Genomic DNA, 26,715 nt, shown 5'->3' with positions numbered 1-26,715 from the left:
ATTCCAAATCTAATACCCAACTTGTTTAGAATTCAACACTTCTCTTAGACGTTACAATAGCTACTTGATTACAATATATATATATATATATATATTAAATTAGGTTACTTTTGGCTCTACTTGAATTTTTATATATATAAAGTAACGGCCGAAGATGATTAAATCGAGGCTTAATTTTAGGAAAAAGTAATTGCAATTTATGGCGAATACAAGTGAAATAATTAAAAGTTTATAACGTATTAGCTGTTTTTTTTTGCTTTGCCTAAATTATTTTTGCCTTTTCAGGGTCCCCATATCAGAAGGTGGAGAAAACATTTCTACCGTTTTCTTTTACTCTTATCAATAAAGTTTTTGCAGGACTTGATAATTTCCTCTACAATATGATGTTTCTAGAAAAAAAAAAAAGGGCCAAACCTGTAGCTCCTGGTGAAAGAGGAGGAACTAGATGATTAGAGGCATATTTCATCCACTAAAGCCTCTCAAGAAAAACAGTAAGTCACGGAAAAAGTTCTTATAAATTTATTGAATCTCTAGACTTTCATGGAGTCCCCCAAACCACAACAGTTCCAGCTCACTATTCTTAAGGAGTTGGAACTATATTGCAGGAACTACATATATTTTAAGTTTGTTTGTACCAGCTTAGGAAGAAGTGTCACTTCTTAAGGTAGACCCTTCCCCAATAGACTAAGATTTTCCTTTGGAAGGCTTTTGCTTGCTTGGTCCTGAAGTTGCCTTCCCTTACCTATATGAGATTGGTCCATAAATTCTCTTTAGAGACCAACAATGAGGTTTCTTTTTTTAAGATTTGGCTCCCACTAATCTCAAGGAGGTCTAGGGTTAGGTTTTAATATAGGTCGTCTACCTCTTCCTCTCTCAACACATGTTTTGTATTGGACCGTCACTTCCCTTAACTCACCCACTACTTGATCTTTTGAAGGTATAAATGGAGGAGAGGATACATCTTCTACATAAATGATTATAGTGTTAAAAGGTATGTAATCAGGAGGGTGGTGAGAGTATAAATATCATTAAAAAGGATATTTCTCTCTAGGAGTGATATGCAGGTTCTATAAGAATCAGAGTTCTCTAGATGAGTTGCCTCATGAGATGTATTTTTTTTCCCTCCACTAGAGATTTTACACAAAGTTGGTTCTCTCCTTGCTATGGTGATTGTCGTGGAGAGATCTTTGCTAAGTGAACTTCGAAGTGGATAACCTGACCTGTGAGATCCTTTTTAGGTACTTTCTGTCTATTATAACAATCTCTCACTTCATACAGGGAATTATACTTGTTCTCCTCTTAAATCTAGTTTATCTTGTTAGGTTTGTTGTACCTTCATGGGAAGAAAATTTGCTATCAGTTCTTCCTTGCATGGAGGTTGTTATTTTAGGAGCTGTTAAGTGTTCTGTGTAGTGTTGTATTTTCTTGAGATATGCTTTGAACTTCTGCTAGAGGTGGAGTGGATAGGTCTGTGAAGCGATGTTTTGGTGGCCTTCGGCGACTAGGACTTTGGGCCGGCCGACCTACCTGCTTGTTTCCATCTGGACCCGAAAAGAGCTCTTCTTCTATTCAAATAAGGAAAGGTTATGAAGACAAAGTGATGTCTTTCAACTGTAAAGATGTTTGTGCCACCAACTACCATGGATTATAAACCATGAGGTCCCTAAAGGTGGTCACTTGTTCATACACTACGATAGAGTATGCGAGGCAATTTTAAAATCACTTCTTTTAGGAGAAGATCTACCATTATACAGACCAAAAAAATTGATCGTTGAGACAGGGAGTAAGTCATGATTTCTATTTTATTCATCATTGTTTCTTGATTCATTTATTTTGATTAACAAAAAAGTTGAATTTGTATATGTAAAATCTTTGTATTTTTGACATACATCTTTACCACTACAAGAAAAGATAATTTTGTATGGCCATTTCAGTTCCAAAGTCATTATAATGACTAAGTGTTAATGGATTTTGATGAGGTTATATATGATAATTTTCTAGTCAACGAAACGGCTCTATTTACTATTCCTAACCTAATACCCAACTTGTTTAAAAATTCAATGCTTCTCTTAGACGTTACAAACTAAACTACTAGATTACAAGAAATAAAATATTATTATTTCAATTAGGTCATTTTTTGTTTTGTTTGAATTTTTTTAATATAAAGTAACGGGCGAAAATGATTGAATCAAGGCTTAATTTTAGGAAAAAAGTAATCGCAATTTATGGCGAATATAAGTGAAATAATTAAAAGTTTATAACGTATGAGCTGATTTTTTCTTTTAAAAAACTAACATCTCACTATTTGAACTAATGAAAAATTTTAATTAATTATTCTTTCGATGAATTTCAAAATGCTTATTTCCAATACAACTTTTTAAAAATGTCTTTTTCCTAAAATATTATAAAAATACTCCAACATATCTGAGATATACTCAAACTACATTTATACGTGTATGAAAAGTTAAAAAAAAATACCTTATAAAATCTTATAAATACATTGTAAAATCTTCTAAAGACCTTGTAAAACTGTATAAAAGCATGTGCATTGGTGTATAGTGAATACTATACAAGAGTCTCTAATCTATATAAAATATAATTTAGTAATGCATGAAATAAAAGTTTCTCAAATACAACAAAGTTACATTTGTTAGTAAACTTTTCTTAAGTTAATATTATTATTCTTAAAACTTCTTCTTAAATTTATTCACTAATTTCAATTTTAAAATAAGATTTACTTAGTGTTAAAAAATTGAATTTAATTAAATAGTACATATACTAAAACATCTACAGCAAAATCTTACCCATTAACTGTCATGATAAAATTAATCAAATCATATTTTAACAGTACTCAAGACATTATATATCTACAGTTTTACTATATAATTTTTACTACAAACTACATCAAATTGTAATATCTATTATAACTCAATTTTAATAAACACATGTTACCAATTGGAACCAAAAGTCACTATAATAAATTCCCCAACCCGACTTATTCGTATACAAAATTTCTATGTACAGACACATTTATATTTATAGTATATATAGTTGTGTCTTTATCTATAGTATATTTATAGTATATAAATAGTTGTAGCTTTATGAAAACGTATATCATGTTATAAAACAAACTTCTAGAAGATACTACCTGCGTCGAGTACAACATATTGTAATATAAAAAACACTTCAAATATATTGTAAACGTGTAGAAAATATACTGTAAGAACTTGAAAATATTAAACTATTGTGTTATATCAAACATTCAAACAAAATTTACAATACGATTCAGTGATTGGCCAATGAGCTACAAGGTAAAAAAAAACAAATCCGTATATGAGTAAAAAAACAACAAAGATAACAATTTCAGAATAAGAATTTTTAGCAGAACGTTTTAGACAAGTGTCATGAACGTGTCAATCAATATACGAAAAAGGGCAAAAAAATAATGTAATCCAGATTCGACGTACCATTATTAATAAATGTCAAAAATATTTTTTATTTTTTTGGCTTTTGTCAGTTACAAAATTTTACACTCTCTTCTTCACTACTACTTCAATAAACGTGTTTTAATTAAAAAAAAATGAAAAAATAAATAAATATTCACTCGCATGCATGCATTTGCATATGCATATATATATATCTACACTACACCATTGTAGACTCCGCCTCTTCTTCACTTTATAAGTATCAGTTTCCACTGACACAATCCTAAACTATTCTCTCCTTTCTTCTTCCTCTTCCTTCAAGGTAACAAAACTTATCTTTTCTTGTATTATTATTACTTTGGTATAAACTTATCTCATATGTGAATGCATGTTATCTAGGTGTTCAAACGATGTCGGCTGTTTTTGAATCGGAGACTTCGACCTTTCATGTGTACAACCATGAACTCCCGCAAGCGTTTATGCAAGAACCTGTTGAGGAGGCTCCGGTCGGGAGACAGAACTCGATCTTGTCGCTAACTCTTGACGAGATTCAGATGAAAAGTGGTAAGAGCTTTGGTGCTATGAACATGGATGAGTTCTTAGCGAACTTGTGGACGACCGTTGAAGAGAACGACAACAACAACGGAGGAGGAAGTGTGGTTCACCATGAGGGAGAGAAGCCTACGGTGTTGCCACGGCAAGGTTCGTTGTCTCTTCCCGTGCCTTTGTGCAAGAAAACTGTTGATGAGGTTTGGCTTGAGATACAAAACGGTGTGCAACAGCATCCGCCGTCGTCAGCTTCCCGACAGAACTCCGACGAGGATATCCGCCGGCAACAAACACTTGGTGAGATCACTCTTGAGGACTTTCTTGTTAAGGCTGGTGTTGTGCAAGAACCATTGAAGACAACGATGAGGATGTCTAGTTCTGACTTTGGTTATAATAATAACCCGGAGTTTGGATCCGGAGTCGGTTTACAATGTCAGAACCAAAACAATTTTGGTGATAACCGGTCGGTTTATAGTGAGAACCGACAGTATTATCCGGTTTTGGGAGATTCTGCAAGCTGTATGACCGGGAATGGTAGGGGTAATAACCAGTATATGACCGGTGTAGATTCTTTCCGGATCAAGAAACGGATCCTTGACGGTCCACCGGAGATTTTGATGGAGCGGAGACAACGACGGATGATCAAAAACCGCGAATCGGCTGCTCGATCTCGTGCCCGGAGACAAGTAAGTCGGAGTTATGAACCACAAATTTTATAGCAACTACATTTTGTATATAACATGACTAATGTCATTTGGTTAAATCCGGTTTGCAATTTTATTTCTTTTTGGATATATTAATAGGCATATACTGTGGAATTGGAGTTGGAACTGAACAACCTCACTGAAGAGAACACTAAGCTGAAGAAAACTGTGGTAATTTCTTGATTTTTTAATAAAAATGTCATAATAACTATGTATTAAAGAAAAATAATATCATATTAACCATTTATATTTTATACCTTTTTATTGGTAGGAGGATAATGAGAAGAAGAGAAGACAAGAGGTAATACTAAAACAGTTACTTAACGAATTATCAAAACACATTATTTTGGATTTTATGTGTGAAAATTGTTGGATTCAAAGTTGACTTTATATTATATGATTTTGCATGGGTTTTATAAAGTAGTAACAATATCGTTATGTAACAAATAGTTTTACAAAATTAAATGTGTTTTGTTTTGGAAGATAACTAATTAATGAAATGGCTTATATATGTAGATAATAAATAGAAGCAAACAAGTGACAAAAGAGAAGAGTGGAGACAAACTGAGAAAGATTCGGAGGATGGCTAGTGCAGGGTGGTAGATATATTAAGAGAGAGGCATATGAGAGAGTTTGTGTAATTTGCATATAATATTTATATATTTGGTCACTTTATTATATATCTATACAACATATATAAAATAAATATTTATATCTCTATATTTTATGTTGAGATAAAATTTGGGGTTTGTATATAAGGATCATGTCGTTTCATATATTATACTCATAAGTCATATAACGTATCTCCGGGATGGCCATGTGTGTTGTTTGCGTCTTTGTCTCGTATTCTAAAATTGCATTTGTAATCTTTGTAATTGGATCCTTTGATCATGTATTGTAATGTGAGTGTGGATAAAAAATAAAATTTGAAGAGACTACATTGTGTTTTTGTAAAAGCTGAAAATATTTTATCTTCAGTACTTCTTAATTCTCACATAGTAATTTTCCGAAAATGCTACATAACAATACAATCCACTCTTGAGCATTTGGGGCAAGACTATATAACAAGGTCTCGGGTGAAAGAGGATGTATGTGTTTCGGTCCAAAATCTCTTAGTTATTCAAGAAATGTATGTGATTCGACCCAAAACCTCTTAGTTATTCAAGAAAAAAATATATATACAATCCACTCTTCCATCATTTCATGCATTCAAAACATAAAGACCACAATATTATATAGCTTTTCTTATTATATATAATCTTAGTGTAAACTAGTCTAAAAAAACTTTAGTGGTGATCCGGGTTCGACGACGGACTAATCCTTAAGTATAACCGTCGAGTAGCCTAACCTCCGGATTTCCTGATGAATCTAAAATAAAACATCATTTCGACTAGTCGAATAGATTTATTAAATTATGCATTTAAAAGAAATAGATTTATAGCCTAGACCTACATAGCAACTCTTCAAGAATAAACCGCTAGCCAGACCAAAGTCCCTTAAAGATAAATTTTTGTGAACAAAATTCAAATGAATTAATGATGCTTTCAAAATAAAAACCAATTAAAAGAAAAGATAAAGGAATCCTCAAAAGAAGAGTCTAACTGACATATTAAAGGTGATCCGGGTTTTAACCACCGACAAATCCTCTAGTGTAACCGTCGACTAGCTTAACCACCGGTTTTTCTGATGGATCTAAAATATGGCACTATTTAGGCTAGACCAATAGAGTGATTATTATATTTCGCGTTTCAAGGGAATTGATCTATTGGCCTTGAATGACCTAGATGGCAACTACTCCTCAAAATAGCTATACCACAACCACTTATGTTTAACAAATATATTTTATGACCAATAAAATATAATCCAATAATTTCCTTAGAAATTACAAGAGTTTTTGTCAAATTAAAAGAAAAGATAAAGAAAATCCGAAAGAAGAGTTTTACTCACGTGTACAAGTTAAATTAGGGTGATCCGGATTTTGACCACCGACTAATCCCCTAGTGTAACCGTCAAATATTTTAATCACCGGATTTTCTGATGGACCTGAAATATGACACCATTTTGACTAATCATATAGAGTGATTTAGTAAATTTTTGCGCTTGAAAAGAATTGATCCATGATCTAGACCTACATGACAACTCTCCTCAAGAATTGATCCATGATCTAGACCTACATGACAACTCTCCTCAAGAGGAAACCACTAGCTGAACCACAACCACTTGATTTTAAAAGATAAATTTTTGTGAATGAAAATATATTAATCCAATCATTTTCTTCACAAATTAAAAGAATCATTTGCTGTCTAATTAAAACAAAAGGTAAAGAAATCCCCAAAAGAAGAGTTAACTGACTTGTTCAAATGCAACCAAGGAGAAAAAGAAAATAGCATTAACACAAAACCATAGAAGAGATTAATGGCGAAATATCAAGCTGTAAACTCCGGCATCTTGAGCTCCTTCAAATTCTTCAAAGTCGAGGTACTGTTAATCACACCATCCATCGTCAACTTTGGACACCCGAACAAGTCCAAATACTCTAGTTTTGGACATTTTTTACAAATACTAGCAAGAGCTTTATCAGTCATTGTTAAGTATCGAACTTCCAAGTGCTTAAGCTGATGCATGGAACTCTGAATCGCATGAACATAAACATTCCCTATAATAAAGGTAGGGAAATTCTCCATGTAATTTTCATACGACTCGAACATCGAGACCTCAGATGGAGACACATAGTTTCGTTTCACAACCTGAAGATTCTTGCAGTTCTTACCAAACATTTCCAAACACTGTGGACTTATTGCATAAGAGGAGCTCATATCAAGTTCCATGATCTTAGTGCACTTTAAGGCTATCATCTGAAGCGATTCAACTGTAACATTAGGGCAATGCTTAACCCAAAGTAGCTCAAGATTAGGGCATCTACAAATCATATCATTAAACATGGAATTTTGTTAGATATTCGGATACTAAGACTACTTTTAATTCGACATAGTAATTTATCAAGAAGCATATATTAATTCAAGACTTTTAATGTAGGACGATCTTATAATATAGTTCTATAAAAATCTTTTTTTGGAATCAAGAATGTAAGAATTGTCCAAACACACATACCTTTCAGCGACATACAAGAGAGATTGATCCGTGCAATGCCTCACTCGAATCTCTTTGAGACCACCCTTGCTTCGATCAACAACAGACATGAGCATTGAGTCGACTTGTTCCGAAAATTCGAAACTCCACCGGTTGCACGTTTCGGTGGAAGATAGAAACCAAGTTTCAAGATCGAAGACCGAGTTGAGCAACGGGTCATTGCAAAGGTTCATCCATGTCTTGCAAACCAACATAGGTCCATTCCACCTTTCTTCCATGCTCAACCGTGAGAATATGTTGATGAGACAGTCCCAAGTCAGCTCAGTCCAGTCTTGGACGAGTTTTGATCCCCTCTTTGCATTTGTTATGTCTTCCATGACTTCCATAGAGTTCTTTCAGTTTGACTTAACGTTAACAACAGCAAAATAAATAAAAGAGAGACTGTTAATTGTTCTGATATAATGGAAATTAGAAAAGAAAAAATACAAAAATACTTTCAGTCTAGTTTCCTTCTTAGTTCTCTATGAAACATATATTGTAATAGAGTTTTTCTGTAAATTTATACTACAATTTTACATTCAGTCAAAAAACAAAGATAATAACCTAAATATCTGTTGACAATACAGTTTTACAAATTTATTAGTTATTTGTTGAAAAATGAAGGTGCAAATATCATGTAAAGCTTCAGAAATTAGATCTCTATATTGGGAATATAATTTTAACATTCAAAATTGTCAAAACATCTTGAACGAAAATCTGTAGATTTCTTTTCTACTTTAAACACAAATATTGTGGAGAAAGTCAAAAGAAATTCAATAATCCGGATAAACTAGAGAAAATACAAGAATATTCTAGAATATACAGAAAAATGCAAAGATTTACCTCTTGCATCGCCGCAGCAGGTGGAGAAGGAGAGACGGAAATTTTTGCCACTAATAATTAGGGTTTCAAAAGGGGGACGATGATACGTTAAAAGGCTTAATGTACTTTCTTACATGGGTTACCCATATAACAAAGCCCAATATTATTTGTAAATAACTTTGAAATAAACCGTTTTGGGCCAGTTGGATAGAATAAATTTTGGAACATCAATTTTTTTGAAGGGTTTTGTAACATAAAAGGCTTACCCTTCCTACAACTATGAATTGATTCACACTACAAGTTGTGCAACTAGTTATTAGGGTAGCGAAAAGGGGACAACGATTCATTAAAAAGTATAGTGTACTTTATTACAATGGATTTGACATATAACAAATCCAATGCAAACTTCAAACAGGTTCATTTTTTGGTCAGTTGGATAGAAATAAAATTTTGGAATTTCATTTTCTTTAAGGGTTTTATAACATAAAACGCTTACTCTTTATAGAAGTATGAACTGATTACACACAACAAAGATAATTAGCTAGAAAAACAACTATACCATTGTTTAAATAAGTGATGAAAGAAAGAAGACAAAAATTATGACAATTATACTTAAAAAATTGTATCATAGATGAGAGGAGATGCTCACACAGAGTCATAATGTGAGAGTGAAGTGGCATTGTGTACGACAAACGACGTTGTTTTGCTATTATGTTTTTAATTTTTCAAAAAGTGAGACACTCGAGCCTATTGCAGTTATAGTTTTAATTTTAAAATTAAAATTAAAAATTAAGAACTATAGTTACGATTTTAATTAACTTTATTGCATTCATAATTTAAATTCCAATTTATATTTAATACATTTATAAATACAATTGTAATGATTACAATTACAATAAAATTAAAATTTAAAAATTAAAAATGTAACACCTCGGTGTCGGGAATATGGCAGTATATGCGAAGCGGTTTAAAGGAATTGATTTGGTTATCTTTGTCATAAAAGTACACATATCGTTTGTTGTGTTAGACATCCCTAGAGAACTCCACAGTTAAGCGTGTTTATGCTGAAATAGTTTCAGGATTGATGATTTTCCAGGAAATGATTGGGGGAACAATGCGAGTGAGGAAAAAGCACAGAGAAATATCTCATACTGATTTATAAGGTCGGTAAACAAATCTTTTACATTCTCCCGCACGTACCTAACTGGCCGTCAGTTAAGAAATATATTCTAAATATTTCTTAAACAATAAAAGAATAAACCAATTTGTCAAAATAAAAACCAATTAAAAGAAAAGATAAAGAACACCTCAAAAGAAGAGTTTAACTGACATGTTCAAATTCAATTAGGGGTGATCCAGGTTTTGACCACCAACCAATCTGGAAGTGTAATTGTCGAGTATTCTAATCACCAGGTGTTTATGGGCCTTACATATGACACCATTTTGAATAGGCAATAGAGGTATTTAGTAAATTTTCCACTTGATAGGAATTGGTTCGTGATCTAGACCTACATGGCAACTTCTCCTCAGTAAAAAACCACTAGCGAGACCACAACCACTTGGTTTTAAAATATAAACTTTTGCGGACAAAATAATATAATCCAATCATCTTATTACAAATGAAAATAGTTATTTATTGTCCAACTAAAAGAAAAAGTAAAGGAAACCTCAAAAGAAGAGTTTAACTGACATGTTCAACTAAGAAGAAAAAATAGCATTAACACAAAACCATAGGAAATTAACGAAAATAATTAACCTGTAAAATCCGGCATCTTGAGCTCCTTCAAGTTCTTCAAAGTCGAGGTACTGTTAATCACACCGCTCATCGTCAAGTTTGGACACCCGAACAAGTCCAGATACTCTAATTTCTTACAGTTTTTACAAATACAAGCAAGAGCATTATCACTCATTTTTAAGTATCGAACCTCCAGGTGCTTAAGCTGAGGCATGTAAAACCCAATCGCATGAGCATCAATGTTCACTAGAGTAAAGATAGGTTGATTCGCCATGTAGTTTTCATAAGACTCAAACATCCAGACCTCGGATAAAGGCACATTGTTTCGTTTCATAACCTGAAGATTCTTGCAATTCTCACCAAACATTACCATACACTCATGACTTATTGCATAAGTGCAGCTTAAATCAAGTTCCATGATCTTAGGGCACTTTAAGGCAATCATCTTCATTGGTTCAGCTGTAACATTTGGGCAGTGCTTAACCGAAAGTACTTCAAGATTAGGGCATCTACAAATCATATCATTGAACATGGAATGTGGTTAGATATTTAGAATATTTTCAAATTCGACGTACTAATTTATCAAGAAGCATGTACCTTATATGTTACTTCAAGACTTTTAATATATGACGACATTATAATATAATTCGATAAAATCTTTCATGGAATCAAGAATATAAGAATTATCCATAGACTTACCTATCAGCCACATAAAAGAGAGATTCATTTGTGCAATGCCTCACTCGAATCTCTTTGAGACCACCCTTGCTTCGTTCAACAACAGACATGAGCGTTGAGTCCACTTTTTCCGCAAATTCGGAAGTCCACCAGTTCCACGTTTCGATGGAAGATAGAAACCCAGTCTCGAGATCGAAGACCGAGTTAAGCAACGGATCATTGCACACGTTCATCCACGTCTTGCAAACCAACATAGGTCCACCCCACCTTTGTTCCATGCTCAACCGTGAGAATATGTTGATGAGACATTCCCAAGTCAACTCAGTCCAATCTGGGTTGAGTTCTGATCCCATTTTTAATTTGCTATGTCGTTGTTGACTTCCATGAAATCTAAAGCTTTGCACAAATAGAGTTCTTTCAGTTTGACTTTAAGTTTAACAACAACAAAGTAAATAAAAGAGAAATCAGTTGATACAAAAATTTAAGAATTTATTAGCTTAAAAATAAAGGTGCTAAAATCATGTAAAGCTTCAGAATTTAGATCTGTATATTGGGAATAGAATTTTAACTTTGAAATTTTCAAAAGATCTTGAACCAAAATATGTAGATTTCTTTTCTACTTCAAACAAAAAAATCCGGACAAAGTCTTAAGAAATTCAGTAATCTCGATAAACCGGAGAAAATAAGAGAATTTTAAAAAAGGTACTGAAAAGGCAAAGATTTACCTCTTGCGTCGCCGCACGGATAGGAGAAGGAGAGACGGAAATTTTTGTAACTAGTGATTAGGGTTTCATAAGGGGGACGAAGATACACTAAAAAGGCTTAATGTACTCTATTACAATACAATAGGGTAGACATATAATAAAGCCCAATACCATTTGTAATAACACTTGGAAAATAACCATTTTGGACCAGTTGGGTAGAAGTAGTCTCTGCAAGAACATGATTAGAGATTGTAGGATAGATATTTTTAGAGAGGAAATGCAAGTTAAAATTTAAATTGAAACCTTAAGAAAAGGAATATTTTTATTACAACCCATGACTTAGGAAATTACAGGGAGGGTTTTGTGTTACGCTTAATCGATCGTAAAACAAGGCTTGTAACTGAAGAAGGAATTCATGGATGGTGTACTTAGATATGTTGAGTGTCTAGACGAAACAAGTTATTGGTGTTATGCTCTCCGGAAAACCTTGGATGTCCTTCCACACATTGTACCTTGTAGTATTTATAGGTATAATCAGGCCCGGCCCATGACCCATTTTTTAAAAACATTAGTATTGGGCCATTTTTTGGCATTTTTAATAAGAAAATAGACCCCAAAAATATTTTGGTTTTGCAAAATTAAGCCCCATATTTTACAAAATTTAATTTATGTTCTACATGATTAAATTTTATCTATTTATTATTTCACAAATAGGCTTTATTTTCTGAAATTTTAAGCTCTGGTCTCAAATTTTAAATTTTATCCATAAAACCTTTGAAAAAAAATTATTTTGTATTGCGCGACATATGTGACAGGCCGGCACTGGGTACAATGATAGTTGAAGGGTCGACATGGAATTTTTCTTTTAGAAATACATTTTTGGAAGGAAACAATGGAATCACGTTTTTGGCGGAAAGATTACAAAATCACGATTTTGGCAGGAAAAATATGGAATCACGTTTTTGGTGGGAAAAAGATAGAATCACGTTTTTGGCGGAAAATTTTAGGTTGTGAGAGATTGATGGAAGAGATCTAATTAAATTAGGCTTGTGGTTTGATAAAATTGGTTTAGACATTTGATTTGTTTATATTTGGTTTATCTTTTTGATTTAAGATTGTTCAACTTTTATTGGTTTGGTTATAGATAATGCACTATACCATTTCAACCCAAACCATTACAACCCAACTCACTAAACTCGTTAACCCATTTTAACCCATCAATCCATTAATACCCAAATTTCCAACTCATTAGATTTATGAATTCGATTTGTTTGGGTTGACTCATTAAGTTCAACCCATTTTGACACCCCTCAAACCCATTGCTTTGTGTCTTCATGATCATGAGTGACTAGTCTCTTAGGAGTCTTTTAGTTTTTATAGATTAATTTGATTAGGAGTTGGGTTATGGATTTTACGGCTAGAGTGTTTTAGCTTCCATACTAGAGATCATTAATTATGCTTCATCAACCTTGATCATGTTGAATATAGTCTTAGTAACTTCACGTCCCAAAAGTGTTCGATGAAATTCCCGAACCGAAAGAGCTTTTCATTCCTTGTCATTGAAAAATGTTGACTAGGATAATAGTGACTAAATAGGTTACTAATGCTATTTAATCATTCGATTGCTGTTGAAAAAGTAGATAATTGGATAATTAGTAAAGAGAGATTTCTCTTGTTTGGTGTTTATTCCACAAGGATCACTGATTGTTACAAGTTGTTTGAAACTCCATCTTCCATCTCTTTGTGGTACCTAATCAAATATTTTTACACATGGATTCACTTTTTACTTATTGCCTAGTATCTTGCTTATTTCTCGCTTTGTTTGTTTTACAAATGTGGTAGTCTTTTGCATATTGCTTCCTTTTTGTTTCATTTGTCATTCTTAGTTCAATTTTAGTTAAATTGTTTAATTTTACAGTATAAATTGTTTTTTATTAGTTAGTCAAGAATTTTGTATTAGCTAGTTAATAGTAAATATTTATTTAGTTAGTTAATAAATTTGCATTGGTTATTGTGTTACATACGAACAAATTCATCGAACCTTATATTTTCCTTTATTCTTTTAAAGAAATTGTCAGTTTTCACACATTTGCTTTCAGTCGACAAAAAGAAATTATGAGTATGATCACAACATGAGTGGACAGATGCTATTGCAAGTTGCAATATATCTTGTTTTGTGGCTTACAAATGAAGTTGACGCCAGGGGAGAGAGAGAGATGAAGCTAAGTTAGACGCCAGGGGAGAGAGATGAAGCTTAGTTACGATGCAACCTTTTGATTTTGATGCTTTAACATATGGACCCAATCCTCAATATTATTTCAAAGAAAAAAAAGAAACCTAATCATATTGTTTAACTGTTTAAGTGAAACTAATTACATAGATTGATGGTTTTTTGTGTTTTGTGTCATTATCAGTATTCAAAGTCACGTAAAATATGTTTCCAAAGATATGTATTTGCGTTAACATTAACATTATCAGTTTCTTGAAGTATAAAGAATGTTTTCATATGTTTTGAAACTTCAAAATTTTGACTGATGAAGAAGAAAAAGAGAAATGTGACTTTCATGGCGTGTGAGAGTTGTGACGTAAAGGAGAGACAAAATTGATTCTTCTTGCTACGTTGTTTTCTTCCCAAAGTGGAAATAACGAAAGATCTGAGAAGAGAGGCTCCAAAAAAATATCTAGGATGTAGCAAAGCCACACATATCAATTGAAAAATAATATAATATAACAATATGTATCTTTCAAATAAATTATTAAAAAAATAATGAATTTATAACGAAAGTACTAAAACATTTTGTTTTAAGATATGAACATATATGTTTAAAACGACATGTTTTGATTATTATTGTTATGCATGTGGTGTCCATAAATAATAGACTGTGACAAAATGTAATTAACTTACCCACAAAACAAATAACAAAAATCACAAAATAATAAACCAATATTAAAAATGTGTAAACATAGCAAGTTATTTGTTAACCGTGCATTTAATTTTACATAAAAAATATGATGGTATGTCAAAATGTGGCCTTACACAAATTTTTTTAACAAAAAAAGGAAGAAAAAACACATTATATATATACATATAACAAAATTTGGCCTAAAGTATATTTTTATCTATTTTGGACAAAACAACTAGTGTTTGCAAGAGTGGCTACCTTAATTAAATTCTAATTTTACCAATCATTTCCAGACAAGAATACAAATTACCGTGAAATATATATATATACTAGTTGTTGATCCGCGCTGCGCGCGGGAGGTTTATAATTTATATTTGAATTTTTAATTTATATTATGATTTTCTTTAACGTTTTTTGTTAGTTTTTTACTGGTGTCATTTTTGTTATTCTATTTTCATGATAGATGTTTTTGGGATCTGCCTTGTTTTTGGTTTCTTCCTATGCTTAAATCTGTGTACTCCGGGCAATGGTTTCAAAATCGGTGCATAGCTGCAAAGGAGTTGCTCTTGTAAACAACGGTTCTACTAGATGTTTTTCCGATTTATCCTTAACCGATTTGATTGTTGTATACGATGTTGAACTATCCAGTTTCAAATTCGTGTATCCGACATTTTTCCGATCTTCCTTAACCGGTTTGATTGTTGTGTAACCGTTGGGCCTCAAGGTTCAAGCTCATGCCCTTTTGAGATTATTAATAATTTTTTTTTAAAAAGTTGATGATGTGGCGGATGATGTAGCTCTGATGTGGCGGAATGAGAAGAGAGAAAATGTAACTTTATATATATAGATATAAAAATACAAAAACTATAATTAACCTGAAATTAATGTACATATAATAATCAACAAACTGTTACATTACATCTGCCCATTTATAATTTAAAACAGAAATATATTTAAATATTTTCGACGTTTAACATTTTATGTAACCGATAAAGAAAAAAATAAAAAAAACATGTCATGGCGACTCATGAGACGTAGAAACGTCAAAGACCATAGAATGGTAATACTTAATATATGTGATCCTACAAGAAGACACGGCCACCACATATCTCTGTCACATTCTCTCCTTCCTTTTCAACCTTGTATATTGTTTTCTCTCTTCTCTTTTAACTCTTCCTTTTTCTTATATACACAACACACACGTCGAAACCACTAAAATCTCTCTATTGCAAAACCAAAGATTTTCAAGAAAATGAAGAACACCCATTTGCCTGAAGAAACCAAGGAACCAAACTCTCCAAGATCTTCTCAGAAAGATCATATATCGGTAGAGAAACAAAGCAAGACATGTTTGCCTGAGACAACAGTGTTGTCAGGACGTGAGAGGCTTAAGAGACATAGAGAAGAAGTTGCTGGAAAAGTTCCTATACCGGACAGTTGGGGTAAAGAAGGGTTGCTTATGGGATGGATGGATTTTTCAGCCTTTGATGCTTCTTTTACTTCGAGTCAGATTGTTTCTGCTAGAGCTGCGTTAATGGCTGATGCTGGAGATGATGCTGGTGCTAGAGGAAGTAGACCTCAACGCCTTAGAGTTGAGAGTTCTTGTTGATTCTATATTTTGTCTTAGAGAAATGTTTATGCAAATAATACTCTCTCATCTTGGTTTTGTTATGTTTTATTAGATACGGCCTTAATTATCTTATTCACATTGGTTTTGGAATTTTTGAACCATTGATACAAATTATTCAAAGTTTCCATATAGTACTACTTGTCTAATTGATTTGATTTGTAAATGGAACTGCCGGTGAGATAAACATTTTTTTTTGTGTGTGTGTGGCTATCATATAGTTTAATTTTGTAAACATGGGTTGGATGATTAGTTTAGTTGCTATTGAAATTAAGAGAGATTGATTGGGATATTGTATAGTGAAGGATTCAAGCTTTTGTGATAACATGCAAGTCTGCTTTTGTGATAATTATAGTACTTTAAAATTTTCTTTTTCTTCCCAAGCTTTTTTCATACCTTTTTTTTTTCCTTTTCTTATCATGTTATTTTGTAATCAACCGTTAGATTTTGTTTCAATGTTTTCATCAAACTCTCAATTATTGATGATTCTTTAATGCCTACTTAATTTTTTAAATCGTTGAAAACAAAATCGAATTTTGAACCGTAGTTTTCTAGATCGTCTTTAGATTTGCTAAGTACCTAAAATCGATGATTATAAATCTTTATCAAATGGTTTTATGAAAAAAAAAAAAAACCAAAACATGGAAGTACAACTTAGAAATCAAAAAGTTTGGTCCATCCACTCAACTAAAGAATGCAAGCAAAAGATGTCAGACATAGCGATGACGATTTTGTTATTCTTTATGAATCAACTAATGAAAAAGAAGAGCGATTACTAACTGATTTTTTTTTGATAACTCATGGTAAATCCTTAAACCTTTGGAAGGATCCGAGACTAATCACTGAGGAAAAAATATTCCCATACTCATGTGGACAAAGAGATAAAGTTAGCAATTTTGGTTTGGGAAAAATCGATCCCTGTCTTGTACCAACATGGCGACTCTTCCACCAAAATAGAACCACTAGCCCACCACCTGGTGGTTACTACTAATTGATCCGGCTTAGATGTTTATAGAAAATTAGTTACTTTTAGTCGTGGTTACTTCGAATTGGATGGAGCATGAAGTTGAAATCACTACTATAATCACGGATCATCATGCTGCGGTGAATGTGTACCCTGGCCTTTACACAGTACTCGCCCATCACACCCTGGAAATTGCTTTCCTCCGAACCGAAGCACCGGACCAATGATCACCTTAGCTTTATTCCTAAAGGAGATTACAAAAAAATATAGTAGGTAGAGCCAACAACTCCGAGTCACTTTACTCTTTCACGTTTCTGATGTTACTATTCGCTTAGAGATTTTACAAAATGAAAAAACATTTTAATACTGTCTAATGCATTCTCTTTTGATTTTGACTTGTTTAGATATGCCAACGAACATTTCTCTTGATAACTTTATATATGCCAATACAGTATATTATCTCACTCTAGATGTGAGTTTGGTCCGTGATTGTTTCAAGATACTTTAGAACCATATAAATTCACCCACTCGAACAATAACACAACTAGTTATCCGAATGACAAAAACACCCATGTCACGTTTCCTATAGCAACAATAAAACTCAAGGCCATTTCAGTATTTTCAATCTTCTCAATCTCGATAGCTTCCTCGTTCTGGTCGGCACAATCCAAAATCAAAGTTGCTCTCCTCTTCCTCCTCCTCCACCTCAAGCTACAAAGAACAAAAGAGTGTAAGATCTTGAAATGGGATCTAGAGACCAAAAGCTAAAATGGAGCTGGAGCTCAGCTTTAATAGGAGCAGCATCAGCAACAGCAGCAGCTTCACTCCTAAGCGCCAAGCCAAAAGATCCAACGTTCCACCTTATCTCCATAGACCTAACCTCACTGAAACTTAACCTCCCTGTCCTAGACGCAGAGCTAATGCTTACAGTACACGTAACAAACCCTAACATCGCAGCAATCCATTACTCATCAACCACAATGACTATCCTCTACGATGGCACGGTTCTTGGCTCGGCCGAGGTCAAAGCTGGCTCGCAGCCGGCGAGATCTTGTCAGCTTCTCCGGCTACCGGCGCGTCTGAACGGGATGGAGCTTGCGCAACACGCGCGGCAGTTCTTTTCTGACGTGGCGAAGAGAGAGATGAAACTTGAGGCTAAGCTTACGATTGAAGGAGCGGCTAAGGTTATGTGGTGGGATCATAGTTTTAGGGTACACGTGGATAGTTTTGTAACCGTTGATCCTGTGTTTCTTGATGTTATTGGTCAAGAGAATAAGTCTCAGATGGATCTCTTTCTTACTTGATTTATGATTATATAATGATCAGTTAATTTGTACCAATTTTTAGGTTGCGGTTAATATTTTTCTGTTAATTGAAAAAGTCTTTTGAATTCTTGAGTTTTCTTTATTATTACTCCTTATTTTTGAATTAATCCAATTTTCAAGAGAAAAAAGTCAAGATTGTTTCAACTTCTTAGGTTTCAAAATGTATTGTTTTATAGAAAATTATAAAAAATGATGCTTATATATAATCAACTTTTATATATTTTTCTAATATGTGCAGAAACCTAACAATTGAATTAATTAGAAACAAAAGGAGAATTTATATGCTTTTAGTATTTCACTAAATGGTAATTCGTTTCAAGTGCGATTTAGATTCGATTGCGGGAGCGATGTGATTTGAGAGCAATGCGATTAACTAACATCGTGATTTGAAGTTTTTTGTATTTTGAGTAACACTAATCACACTCTCCACACATATGAAATGAACCACTTCCAAATCACCTTATCATTCATCAGGGTCACTGCACCGCAACCAAATGACGTTAGCATTCAGAGCCTAACAATGCAATAACTAGACCTTCAACAATGCTTATAGCTTCCAATGATAAACATTTCTGTTAATAACGATGTTTTGAGTATATATAAGTATTTTTTTTGAGTATATAAAATATATTGACAAGGGTTTGAGTATTCTGTAACAGTGACCAAAACATGTCCAACTTTGATAAGAAATACTAATTTTGAGTAATTGTCTACATATGTATATATTTTTAAACAATTTGTAAGAATACGTACCTCATATTTCAATAATACAGTAACACATAATTTCAATATCTTTAAATACTGTGTAATAACACATAATTATAATTTACAAATCAAATTCAATAATGAGATTGACATACTAGAATTTTCAATTTCACAAATACAAAACAGTTAAATGTCAAAAATATATAAAAAATAAAAAATAAAAAAAAATCCGAAAACAGAGTGACTTTTTCATACATCAAGAACGAACCGTACAGTCATCATCACCGTAAATGGCATTTCGTAGGGTTTTACTCTCTCACCTCCGCCGATCTCGTCACACTTACTCCTCTCTCTCTCCTCACCATGTCTCCGCTCCGGCACAACCGTCGATCTCTCTCGGTCTTTTCCAATCCCGATTCTTTTCCACTCCCTCTGACATGGACTCTGAGCTGACTCGACTCAGAGACGATTCAATCGATGGATTTGTAAGCAATGGTCATGGATTAGAGTTCGGCGACTTAAGCAATGATTTGATCGGAGCTAGTGTGTCAAACTTTGATTACTTGACTCGACCTGTGATCTCGTTGCTTGATTCATACCATGACCTTACTGGATTGCCTTGGTAAAATACTATACTTAGTTCTGATTTGGGTTTATGTCGTATGATTAGTTCTCTGCTTGTTTCAATTCAAATTGATGGAAAGTTTCGAGCTTTCACATAGTAATTGACAAATCAAGAGTCTTGTTTTAGTTTGGAGTTTGTGTGTGTTTGCGAAATTTATTAGTTTTGTTAATTTGCCTCAGATGAATTGGTCAGGTCAGGTGGGTAGTGATTGCTTCGTCTACTGTGGCTTTCAGAACAGCTTTGCTTCCTGTACTGATTCTGCAGCGCAAGCAAACTAAACGGATTTCACAGTTCTTACCTAAGTGTGAGTATATGTTTGCCCGTTTGTTTCTTTAAATTATGAATCTTATTTGGGATTGAATATGCTAATAATGGTAGAACTTAGCATTGGTTGTTGTGAAAGCATTGGCAAAATGAAATCTTTTGTTCACTTGATAATGATTAGATGCTGATGATTTGGTAGTTTTGTTTTTGTAGTACCGCCTTTCTGGCCTCCACAGGGTTCAGGAAGGAGTGTTATTGATCAATGGAAGCTTTTCAGGAAGGAAAGAAAGGCTATTGGGTGCCCTTCGGTTTTGTGGGTTCCTGCTTATTTCTCCATCCAGGTGATACTTCATATATCTTCTAGTGGAACTAGAAGTAATCTGATGTTCCATGCCACTTATAGTTCTGTAGAAATGTCGAGATTCGTAGCCCTGTTGACTCTTCCACTAGTGAATCATGAGACCATAGTTATGGAGCTTAGTCTTAGATGGCTAGTTTTGTGTTATTAGTGCGTCTTTTAGTTATTACCACTTGTGTAACATTCTCAGTGAGTGTAAATATATTGTATCGCGTGAGATGAAATGTGGTTCTTTGAGTGGAAAGAAATTGTAGGCTAACTCTCTCCGTTCTTCTTCCTGCAGATTTCATGTTTTTTCTTGTGGATAACTAGCATAAGAAGAATGTCACTTAATCATCATCCTGGATTTGATTCGGTAAGTTGCCAGCCAGTATATTGGGATCACTTATGAGCATATTTTGAAGCTATATATTTGGCCTTCTATTATGCTTTTTGGAAGATGTCTTCTGCCACACTCTCCTTTTGATAGAATCCTTTGTTTCATTGGTTGCAGGGAGGAGCTTTATGGTTCCAGAATTTGACTGAAATTCCCAATGGTCTTTATGGTCCACTTTTCCCCTTTTTAATTGCTGGTTTGCATTACACAAACACACAGGTATATACTGTTGTTTCTCTTATTGGATCATGATACCTTAAGTAAAAATTATGCCACATCGCATCAACTAGAATAATTTCTGCTGAACTATACTTCTGTTATTTTCTGTATCCCTGCATGTTTGAAATATATATACATTTTCCTGCAGATAACTTTGACAGCATCTTCAGTTAACAAAGTTGAAAACCTCGCGGAATTGGCAAAAGTGAGTTTTTCAACTTTATTGTGCAGTTTGACAATATGAAGTCTAGTTTTTTTTTTTGGTAAACTGGCGGGATAGGAAGTCTCTATTTGATAATATATACTTCGATGAACTGTTTGGTCTAAAAAGTAACTGAGACTTGGTTGCCTACCATCAAGTAAAAATACCAAATTCTACTGAAAAAGGAAATATCATAAATGTTCTTTATGCATAGTTAACAATTGATGGGTGTTGCTGTTTTCTTCTGCAGGCTTTCAAGACATTTCTTAATTTTTTGACAGTTGCTCTTTATTTTCTTTCATTCCAAATGCCTCAGGTAGAGTAATCTCTCTGATCATATTCCCCCTTGTGAATCTCACATATTCCTGTTTCCGCTTATTTTGGTTCAAAGAGGTTCTAGTCCAGACATTCGTTTCCATTATCTTGATTAAATTTGATACTGTTTCATCGTAAGGTCCTTCAACTAAGTTTTCGTAGAACACAAAACTCCAATATACTTGACTTATATCCTTTTTTAAACCCGTGTTAATGACTGATCTTGAAACTTTGCCATTCAAACTAGACCATCTTACTAATCTGGAGTCATTTGTTGTTCCATTGTAAACCTAGTGTCAGCCTGTCCTGATGAGTTATGTTAAGAGCTACTGCTCTCAGAAATTCAGGATACTATTACTCCCTGGGACAGCCATTTTCATTCCATTCTTTCTATTAGGAATACTGTATTTTATTCAGAAGTTTCATTTCTTCTCTTATTTTCTCTCATAATTACTTCTCAGGGTAGTCTGCTCTACTGGGCTACCAATTTGTCATTCAGCATAGCTCAGGTTTGTTCTAAAGATTTCACTCTTAAGATCTACAAATGGTGTTCTTCTTTTGATGGTGTCAAATTTATGGTTTGTATGATGTGGTATCTATTGAGACAAGCTTACTCTGGACCAAAAAATGAGAGTCTTGAAATGAGAAAAAACTTGAGATCATAGTTAAATTGGTTAGATGAAGAGTTTTGTGAAAAATTGGGCAATCAAAAAATTATTTAGGGTGTTCCTAATCTTGAATTCATGTAAAGGAAAAACTCCATTATATAGTGGCAAGGATGAATGATGTGGGTGTTTGACTTGAGGATCCAAAGCTTATCTTAGACGTTGACCCTAAGATACTGATAACTCTGTAGTAATTAGTTAAAAGTTTAGTTACTCTGTTTAGGGAGATTGGCCTTTATGCTGGTTATGGGTGGGTAGACAAGAATTTACATCAGAGAAATTAGAATTTTGGAATCTAGCACTTATGAGCAAAATAATCTAATTTTATTTCTTAGTTCTTTATGGTCTGTATCTACCTCTTCTATTACAATAATTATCTAAGTACCCTTTGGTTCTCTAATATAGTGCATTGGCTTTGTAGCAATCAATCCTTAACCATCCTGTTGTCAGTGCTAAGTTGGGTATACAAGGAAAAGACAATGTTCATAAAGAGGCTGGAAATCCTATATTGACAAACATTAATGAAGCGCAACACACTGATTCATCCTCGAAAGGACGCTTGGTCTCAGTGCATAACTTAACCCCTAAAGAGTTGGTTGCTGTAAGTCGATGTCATGGATTGGGATGTTTGAACAATATTTAATCTTCCACATCTTTGTTACTAATGCTAACAGCTTTTCCTACCAGCTTTCTGCCAAATACTTGTCCGGAGGGCACAAAGAAAAATCAATTCCGCTATTAAGGTATCTATGTAGCTAGGTTTTCTTCACATTGCGAAGAGCAGTTTCTTGGATCTGTATTTGTCGATGTGGCTGTTCCAGTGACTTAAGCTCTGTTTTTTTCAGATTGGCGTTAGAAAAGGATCCAGAATATCTTCAAGCTATGGTTATTCTTGGCCAGGCTTTATATCAGAAAGACCAGTTCGCTGAAGCTGCTAAGTATTTAGAGCAGGCTGCTTCAAAGGTGAAATTTTAATGTTCTTTGATCTTATTCTTTATGACATTCTGGGTAAGAAACCTATAACCATATTAAGCGGAGGTAATTATGATCCTCTCAGCTTCTTGATGCCTGTCCAACAGAAGTTGAAGAAGTGGATCTTTTAATTGTTGCATCTCAGTGGGCAGGTGTATCCAACATTCGCCAGGTGCGTTATTCACAAATGTTTTGACCTGTCTCTTTGTACACACGTTGATACTCAAAAGAATTGTCCCCTCATGGCTTTAGGGAAAGACATCAGAAGGAATCACACACCTTGAAAGAGTAGCAAACATGGAAGAGCCTAACGACCCCAAGAGCAAAGCTCATTACTTGGACGCATTGGTTCTCTACTCAAGGTAGAAAGATTAACAAGTTAACTATTCTCAAGTGTTTGGTCTTATGTAATGTGTTCATCTTATCATCTCTCGTGTGTTCAGTGCTATATTCAACGAAGGAAGGAGAGAGGAAGCTGCAAAGTATTTGAGAAGAGTGGTGGCTTATGATCCATCCTTCAGTGAATTATTGAAACAATGCGAAGAAGATGATACCATTCTCACTTCTTCTTCATCTGATTCTACCCACAAAACTTCATAACTTTTGTTTTTTTCTCTCTATGTTTTCTTTCCTTCCATCCTTTACTGATTTTATTTTGGGGTTGCACCATTTATTCTTATTTTTCTTTTTCTTAACCATATGTAGAATTTTACCGGCTCACATACCATGTAATAGCAAAAATAAGATCATACTCGGTATATATCAATGTAGACATTTCAATAATAAAGGGTTTGGTACCAATCTCATTGTCATTCGTCATATCCAACAAAACCATTAAGACTCTCAATTACCTATACATGTGATTGTGACGGTTTGTAGCACTATTTAGCTCGATTACGCCGAGTCTCGTCGACCTTTTACTACTCTGATTATGCGCAGACAGGCTAATCTACATTGTAATTTGATTCGCTTGCCAAAACTACACTAGACCTTCATTTCTTTGAAGAAGACAAGCACAAGAAGTGTATAGATATGAGGATGTGACAGGTTCATATACAAAGGAGGAGAAGGAGACGAATAAAAAGAAGAAGAAGAAGTTGAATAAGCCAAGTTGGTTCCATTTATCAAGCTGCCAACTTTTCATCTCGAATCTGCAAAAATCTGCGGCTTGTGAACGATATTCGGGTATTTTTCGCCACATCCAAATCCGAACAACAACTCAAAACTTAAAAAGGCAATGATTCAATGAACAAGTAACATACACAACTTTACTCATAAGCTTTTTCATGTAATTTTTCTTCTTTTGATATTATTTCCCTCATTATTTTTGTATAAATTTGCCACATAGGCAATGATAGAACTTTGACCAAAAAAAAAAAAAGGCAATGACAGAACTTTATCAAACATATCCCATATGTCTCCCACAGCCATGCCTAACCTTTGTTATAGTAGACATTGACTTTTCCTTTCTACTGTTTTGTTCCTAATACGCAGAGCTTGGAATATTTTCAATGTGGTCGGATCAAAACCCTTATCAACAACTTCCTTGATAGCTCTTCTATATTTTCCTTTGCCACTGACAGATCCTAAGGTATTGGAGTTGAACAATGGGATTAACAACTCTTGAGGCACACCTAATGCTTTCAAAACGAATACATCTCCGGTTATATCATCAGCTTCTTCTTCTTCTTCTTCTTCTTCTTCCCGTGAAAGGTCTCTAACGAAATCATTGTAGAAGCTTGAAGCTCCTTTGAACTGAAGAAACTCAAGTTTGGGTACAAGGGGTGCTTTAACAGCATCATGTGCTCCAAGAAGCCGTGGAGAACAAGTAATGTTTCTTGATACCATATGACAATGACGTTTAAAAAGATTCGAGACGGAAACAGAATCTGCCTTTTCCTCTTTCTCTCTCTCGTCCATGATAATTGAGATCAATTCTGCAGTCCTTTTTATGAAACGATATAAATCAATGAGATTAGAGATTGAAAAAAGATCATTAAGGCTCTCATGTGATATATAAGCACCACTAGCAGAGTTGGAAATAACAGATGCGTTTTGCTCAAGTCTTGCTGAGAATCTCATACTACACCATTTATGTAACTCCAGAGACATTCTTCCATGGCGCATCATCATGAGGAATAAGAAAACGATTAAACCTAAAAGAACTGAAAGAGACTCTCACCAAAACGATCTTGTGATTCAAAGAAACAAAAGTTATTTGAGAGAACTCTCACTCGATCTCACATACCATAGACTTAAATAATAGTGAAGGGTTCGAGTTAACTTGGTTTTAAAGGTACCATCTCTCTCTCTCTCTCTTGTTGTTTAGTTTAGGAAAAGGAAAATAATACTCCATGAAAGAAAAGGAAAAGGAAACTTAAGACAATATGGGAATGGAAAAGTTTATAAAAACATATAATTAAAAAGTATAAAATATAAATAAAAGGAAAACTTTTAAATTTTTTTATTTATTTTTAAAATAGATTAAACACTCCAATGAAAGTTTTATGTATAAACTGTATAAAAAAATAAAACCTTTGATTGTCATAAACGTGTTATACAAGAAATCTTAAAACAGCTCAAGTCTCATCCAAAACTATACAAAGGGTTTATTGTTGAGAAGATGCTGCAGATGTGTTATGGAGTCAAAATTGTACTCATTACATCATTTCAACATACCGTTTCACTGAAATCGAAAACGAAGGTTTAACTCTCTCCTTGTTCTCCATTGCTTTTCCTCTTGATGTCACCAATGCTTTTAATTCTTATGCTTCTGTCTTGTTGTATGGATTAGGTTCATCCTCGTCTTTAGGTTCAGATTCAAAGGTAATGAAGTCACATTAAAGTGTTTCTTGAGAAGATTATTTGCCTTAAGGAGGTTTGTGGTCGTTCTGTTTGAGGTAATCATCAGTTAAACCAATCGTATATTCATATTGTCTTTTGCTTACCAGTGTACAGAAGAGACTCGACTATTATAAAGTACCTAGCTAACGTAAATTGAACTGTCCTAAAATGAAAATCGGTAATGATATCAGAGTTTGTGACATCAAGGTTGGATAGTAAGAGCAACATTATAGGTAGTATGTTAATTAGGGTATCTTACATTAATTTAGTATTAAATTTGAAAAAGTAGAATTTAAGAGTTTTAATTTTGTTTTTAGTTTTGAGAAGTGTTTATAGGTAGGATCTTAAGTTGGGTATCTTAGAAAAAAATTATTTTTTAAAAAATTAAATAAATTTATAATTTGTAATTTAAGAAAATCTTATAATTATTGCAAATTTAGAATTTGAAAACATACAAAAGAGATAAATTATAAGATAGAAATTATAACATAAAGTACAGTAAAAATTTAAACTTGATTGCGAGAAAATTTAGAGTGCTCGACCAAATCGTTCTTCAATTGTTCATGCTTAGCTCAATCTCGAAGTCGAGTTCTAGCGGCCATCAG

The 26,715-nt window shown here is 33.6% G+C and overlaps 7 protein-coding genes and 1 long non-coding RNA gene across 9 annotated transcripts; 5 read left to right on the top strand and 3 right to left on the bottom strand.

Annotated features, from left to right (window-relative positions):
• The first annotated feature begins 98 nt into the window (after positions 1-98).
• Positions 99-1,928, top strand: LOC111830515. 2 transcript variants are annotated; one of them, XR_002833931.1, is made up of 5 exons: positions 99-491; positions 606-664; positions 938-991; positions 1,132-1,238; positions 1,323-1,928. It is a non-coding gene; the product is annotated as an uncharacterized LOC111830515 (long non-coding RNA). The 2 variants fall into 2 exon arrangements; XR_002833930.1 differs by lacking the exon at positions 606-664 and having other exon boundaries at positions 107-491.
• A 1,725-nt stretch (positions 1,929-3,653) lies between these two features.
• LOC17885762 (ABSCISIC ACID-INSENSITIVE 5-like protein 1) lies at positions 3,654-5,634 on the top strand. Its single transcript, XM_006292904.2, has 5 exons — positions 3,654-3,747; positions 3,825-4,660; positions 4,778-4,849; positions 4,950-4,979; positions 5,195-5,634. The coding sequence occupies exons 2-5, from the start codon at positions 3,836-3,838 to the stop codon at positions 5,279-5,281; spliced, it is 1,014 nt and encodes a 337-aa protein (XP_006292966.1). The 5' UTR covers positions 3,654-3,747; positions 3,825-3,835; the 3' UTR covers positions 5,282-5,634.
• A 1,299-nt stretch (positions 5,635-6,933) lies between these two features.
• On the bottom strand, positions 6,934-8,721 carry LOC17887459 (putative F-box/LRR-repeat protein 19). The gene is made up of 3 exons (XM_006292442.2): positions 8,651-8,721; positions 7,790-8,172; positions 6,934-7,597 (listed from the first exon to the last, which is right to left on the bottom strand). Exons 2-3 carry the CDS (start codon positions 8,152-8,154, stop codon positions 7,105-7,107), a joined length of 858 nt encoding a protein of 285 aa, XP_006292504.1. The 5' UTR covers positions 8,155-8,172; positions 8,651-8,721; the 3' UTR covers positions 6,934-7,104.
• A 1,500-nt stretch (positions 8,722-10,221) lies between these two features.
• LOC17886729 (putative F-box/LRR-repeat protein 19) lies at positions 10,222-12,302 on the bottom strand. The gene is made up of 3 exons (XM_006292876.2): positions 12,259-12,302; positions 11,064-11,468; positions 10,222-10,873 (listed from the first exon to the last, which is right to left on the bottom strand). Exons 1-3 carry the CDS (start codon positions 12,300-12,302, stop codon positions 10,381-10,383), a joined length of 942 nt encoding a protein of 313 aa, XP_006292938.2. The 3' UTR covers positions 10,222-10,380.
• A 3,485-nt stretch (positions 12,303-15,787) lies between these two features.
• Positions 15,788-16,481, top strand: LOC17885471 (protein BIC2). Its single transcript, XM_006292001.2, has one exon. The coding sequence runs from the start codon at positions 15,902-15,904 to the stop codon at positions 16,256-16,258; it is 357 nt and encodes a 118-aa protein (XP_006292063.1). The 5' UTR covers positions 15,788-15,901; the 3' UTR covers positions 16,259-16,481.
• Positions 16,482-17,610: 1,129 nt separating this feature from the next.
• Positions 17,611-18,632, top strand: LOC17885534. Its single transcript, XM_006293005.2, has one exon. It carries the CDS (start codon positions 17,984-17,986, stop codon positions 18,542-18,544), a length of 561 nt encoding a protein of 186 aa, XP_006293067.1. The 5' UTR covers positions 17,611-17,983; the 3' UTR covers positions 18,545-18,632.
• Positions 18,633-19,552: 920 nt separating this feature from the next.
• LOC17886437 (ALBINO3-like protein 3, mitochondrial) lies at positions 19,553-24,067 on the top strand. The gene is made up of 14 exons (XM_006290804.2): positions 19,553-19,892; positions 20,093-20,199; positions 20,373-20,500; positions 20,801-20,872; positions 21,011-21,112; positions 21,261-21,317; positions 21,565-21,630; positions 22,091-22,138; positions 22,716-22,895; positions 22,982-23,037; positions 23,140-23,257; positions 23,352-23,438; positions 23,519-23,628; positions 23,710-24,067. The coding sequence occupies exons 1-14, from the start codon at positions 19,561-19,563 to the stop codon at positions 23,864-23,866; spliced, it is 1,620 nt and encodes a 539-aa protein (XP_006290866.1). The 5' UTR covers positions 19,553-19,560; the 3' UTR covers positions 23,867-24,067.
• Positions 24,068-24,709: 642 nt separating this feature from the next.
• On the bottom strand, positions 24,710-25,186 carry LOC111830630. The gene has a single exon (XM_023783116.1). It carries the CDS (start codon positions 25,184-25,186, stop codon positions 24,710-24,712), a length of 477 nt encoding a protein of 158 aa, XP_023638884.1.
• Between the last annotated feature and the right edge of the window lie 1,529 nt (positions 25,187-26,715).

Source organism: Capsella rubella, unplaced genomic scaffold (assembly GCF_000375325.1).
Source record: "Capsella rubella cultivar Monte Gargano unplaced genomic scaffold, Caprub1_0 scaffold_5, whole genome shotgun sequence".
Taxonomy (NCBI): domain Eukaryota; kingdom Viridiplantae; phylum Streptophyta; class Magnoliopsida; order Brassicales; family Brassicaceae; genus Capsella; species Capsella rubella.
This window is presented reverse-complemented; position numbering and strand designations above follow the sequence as displayed.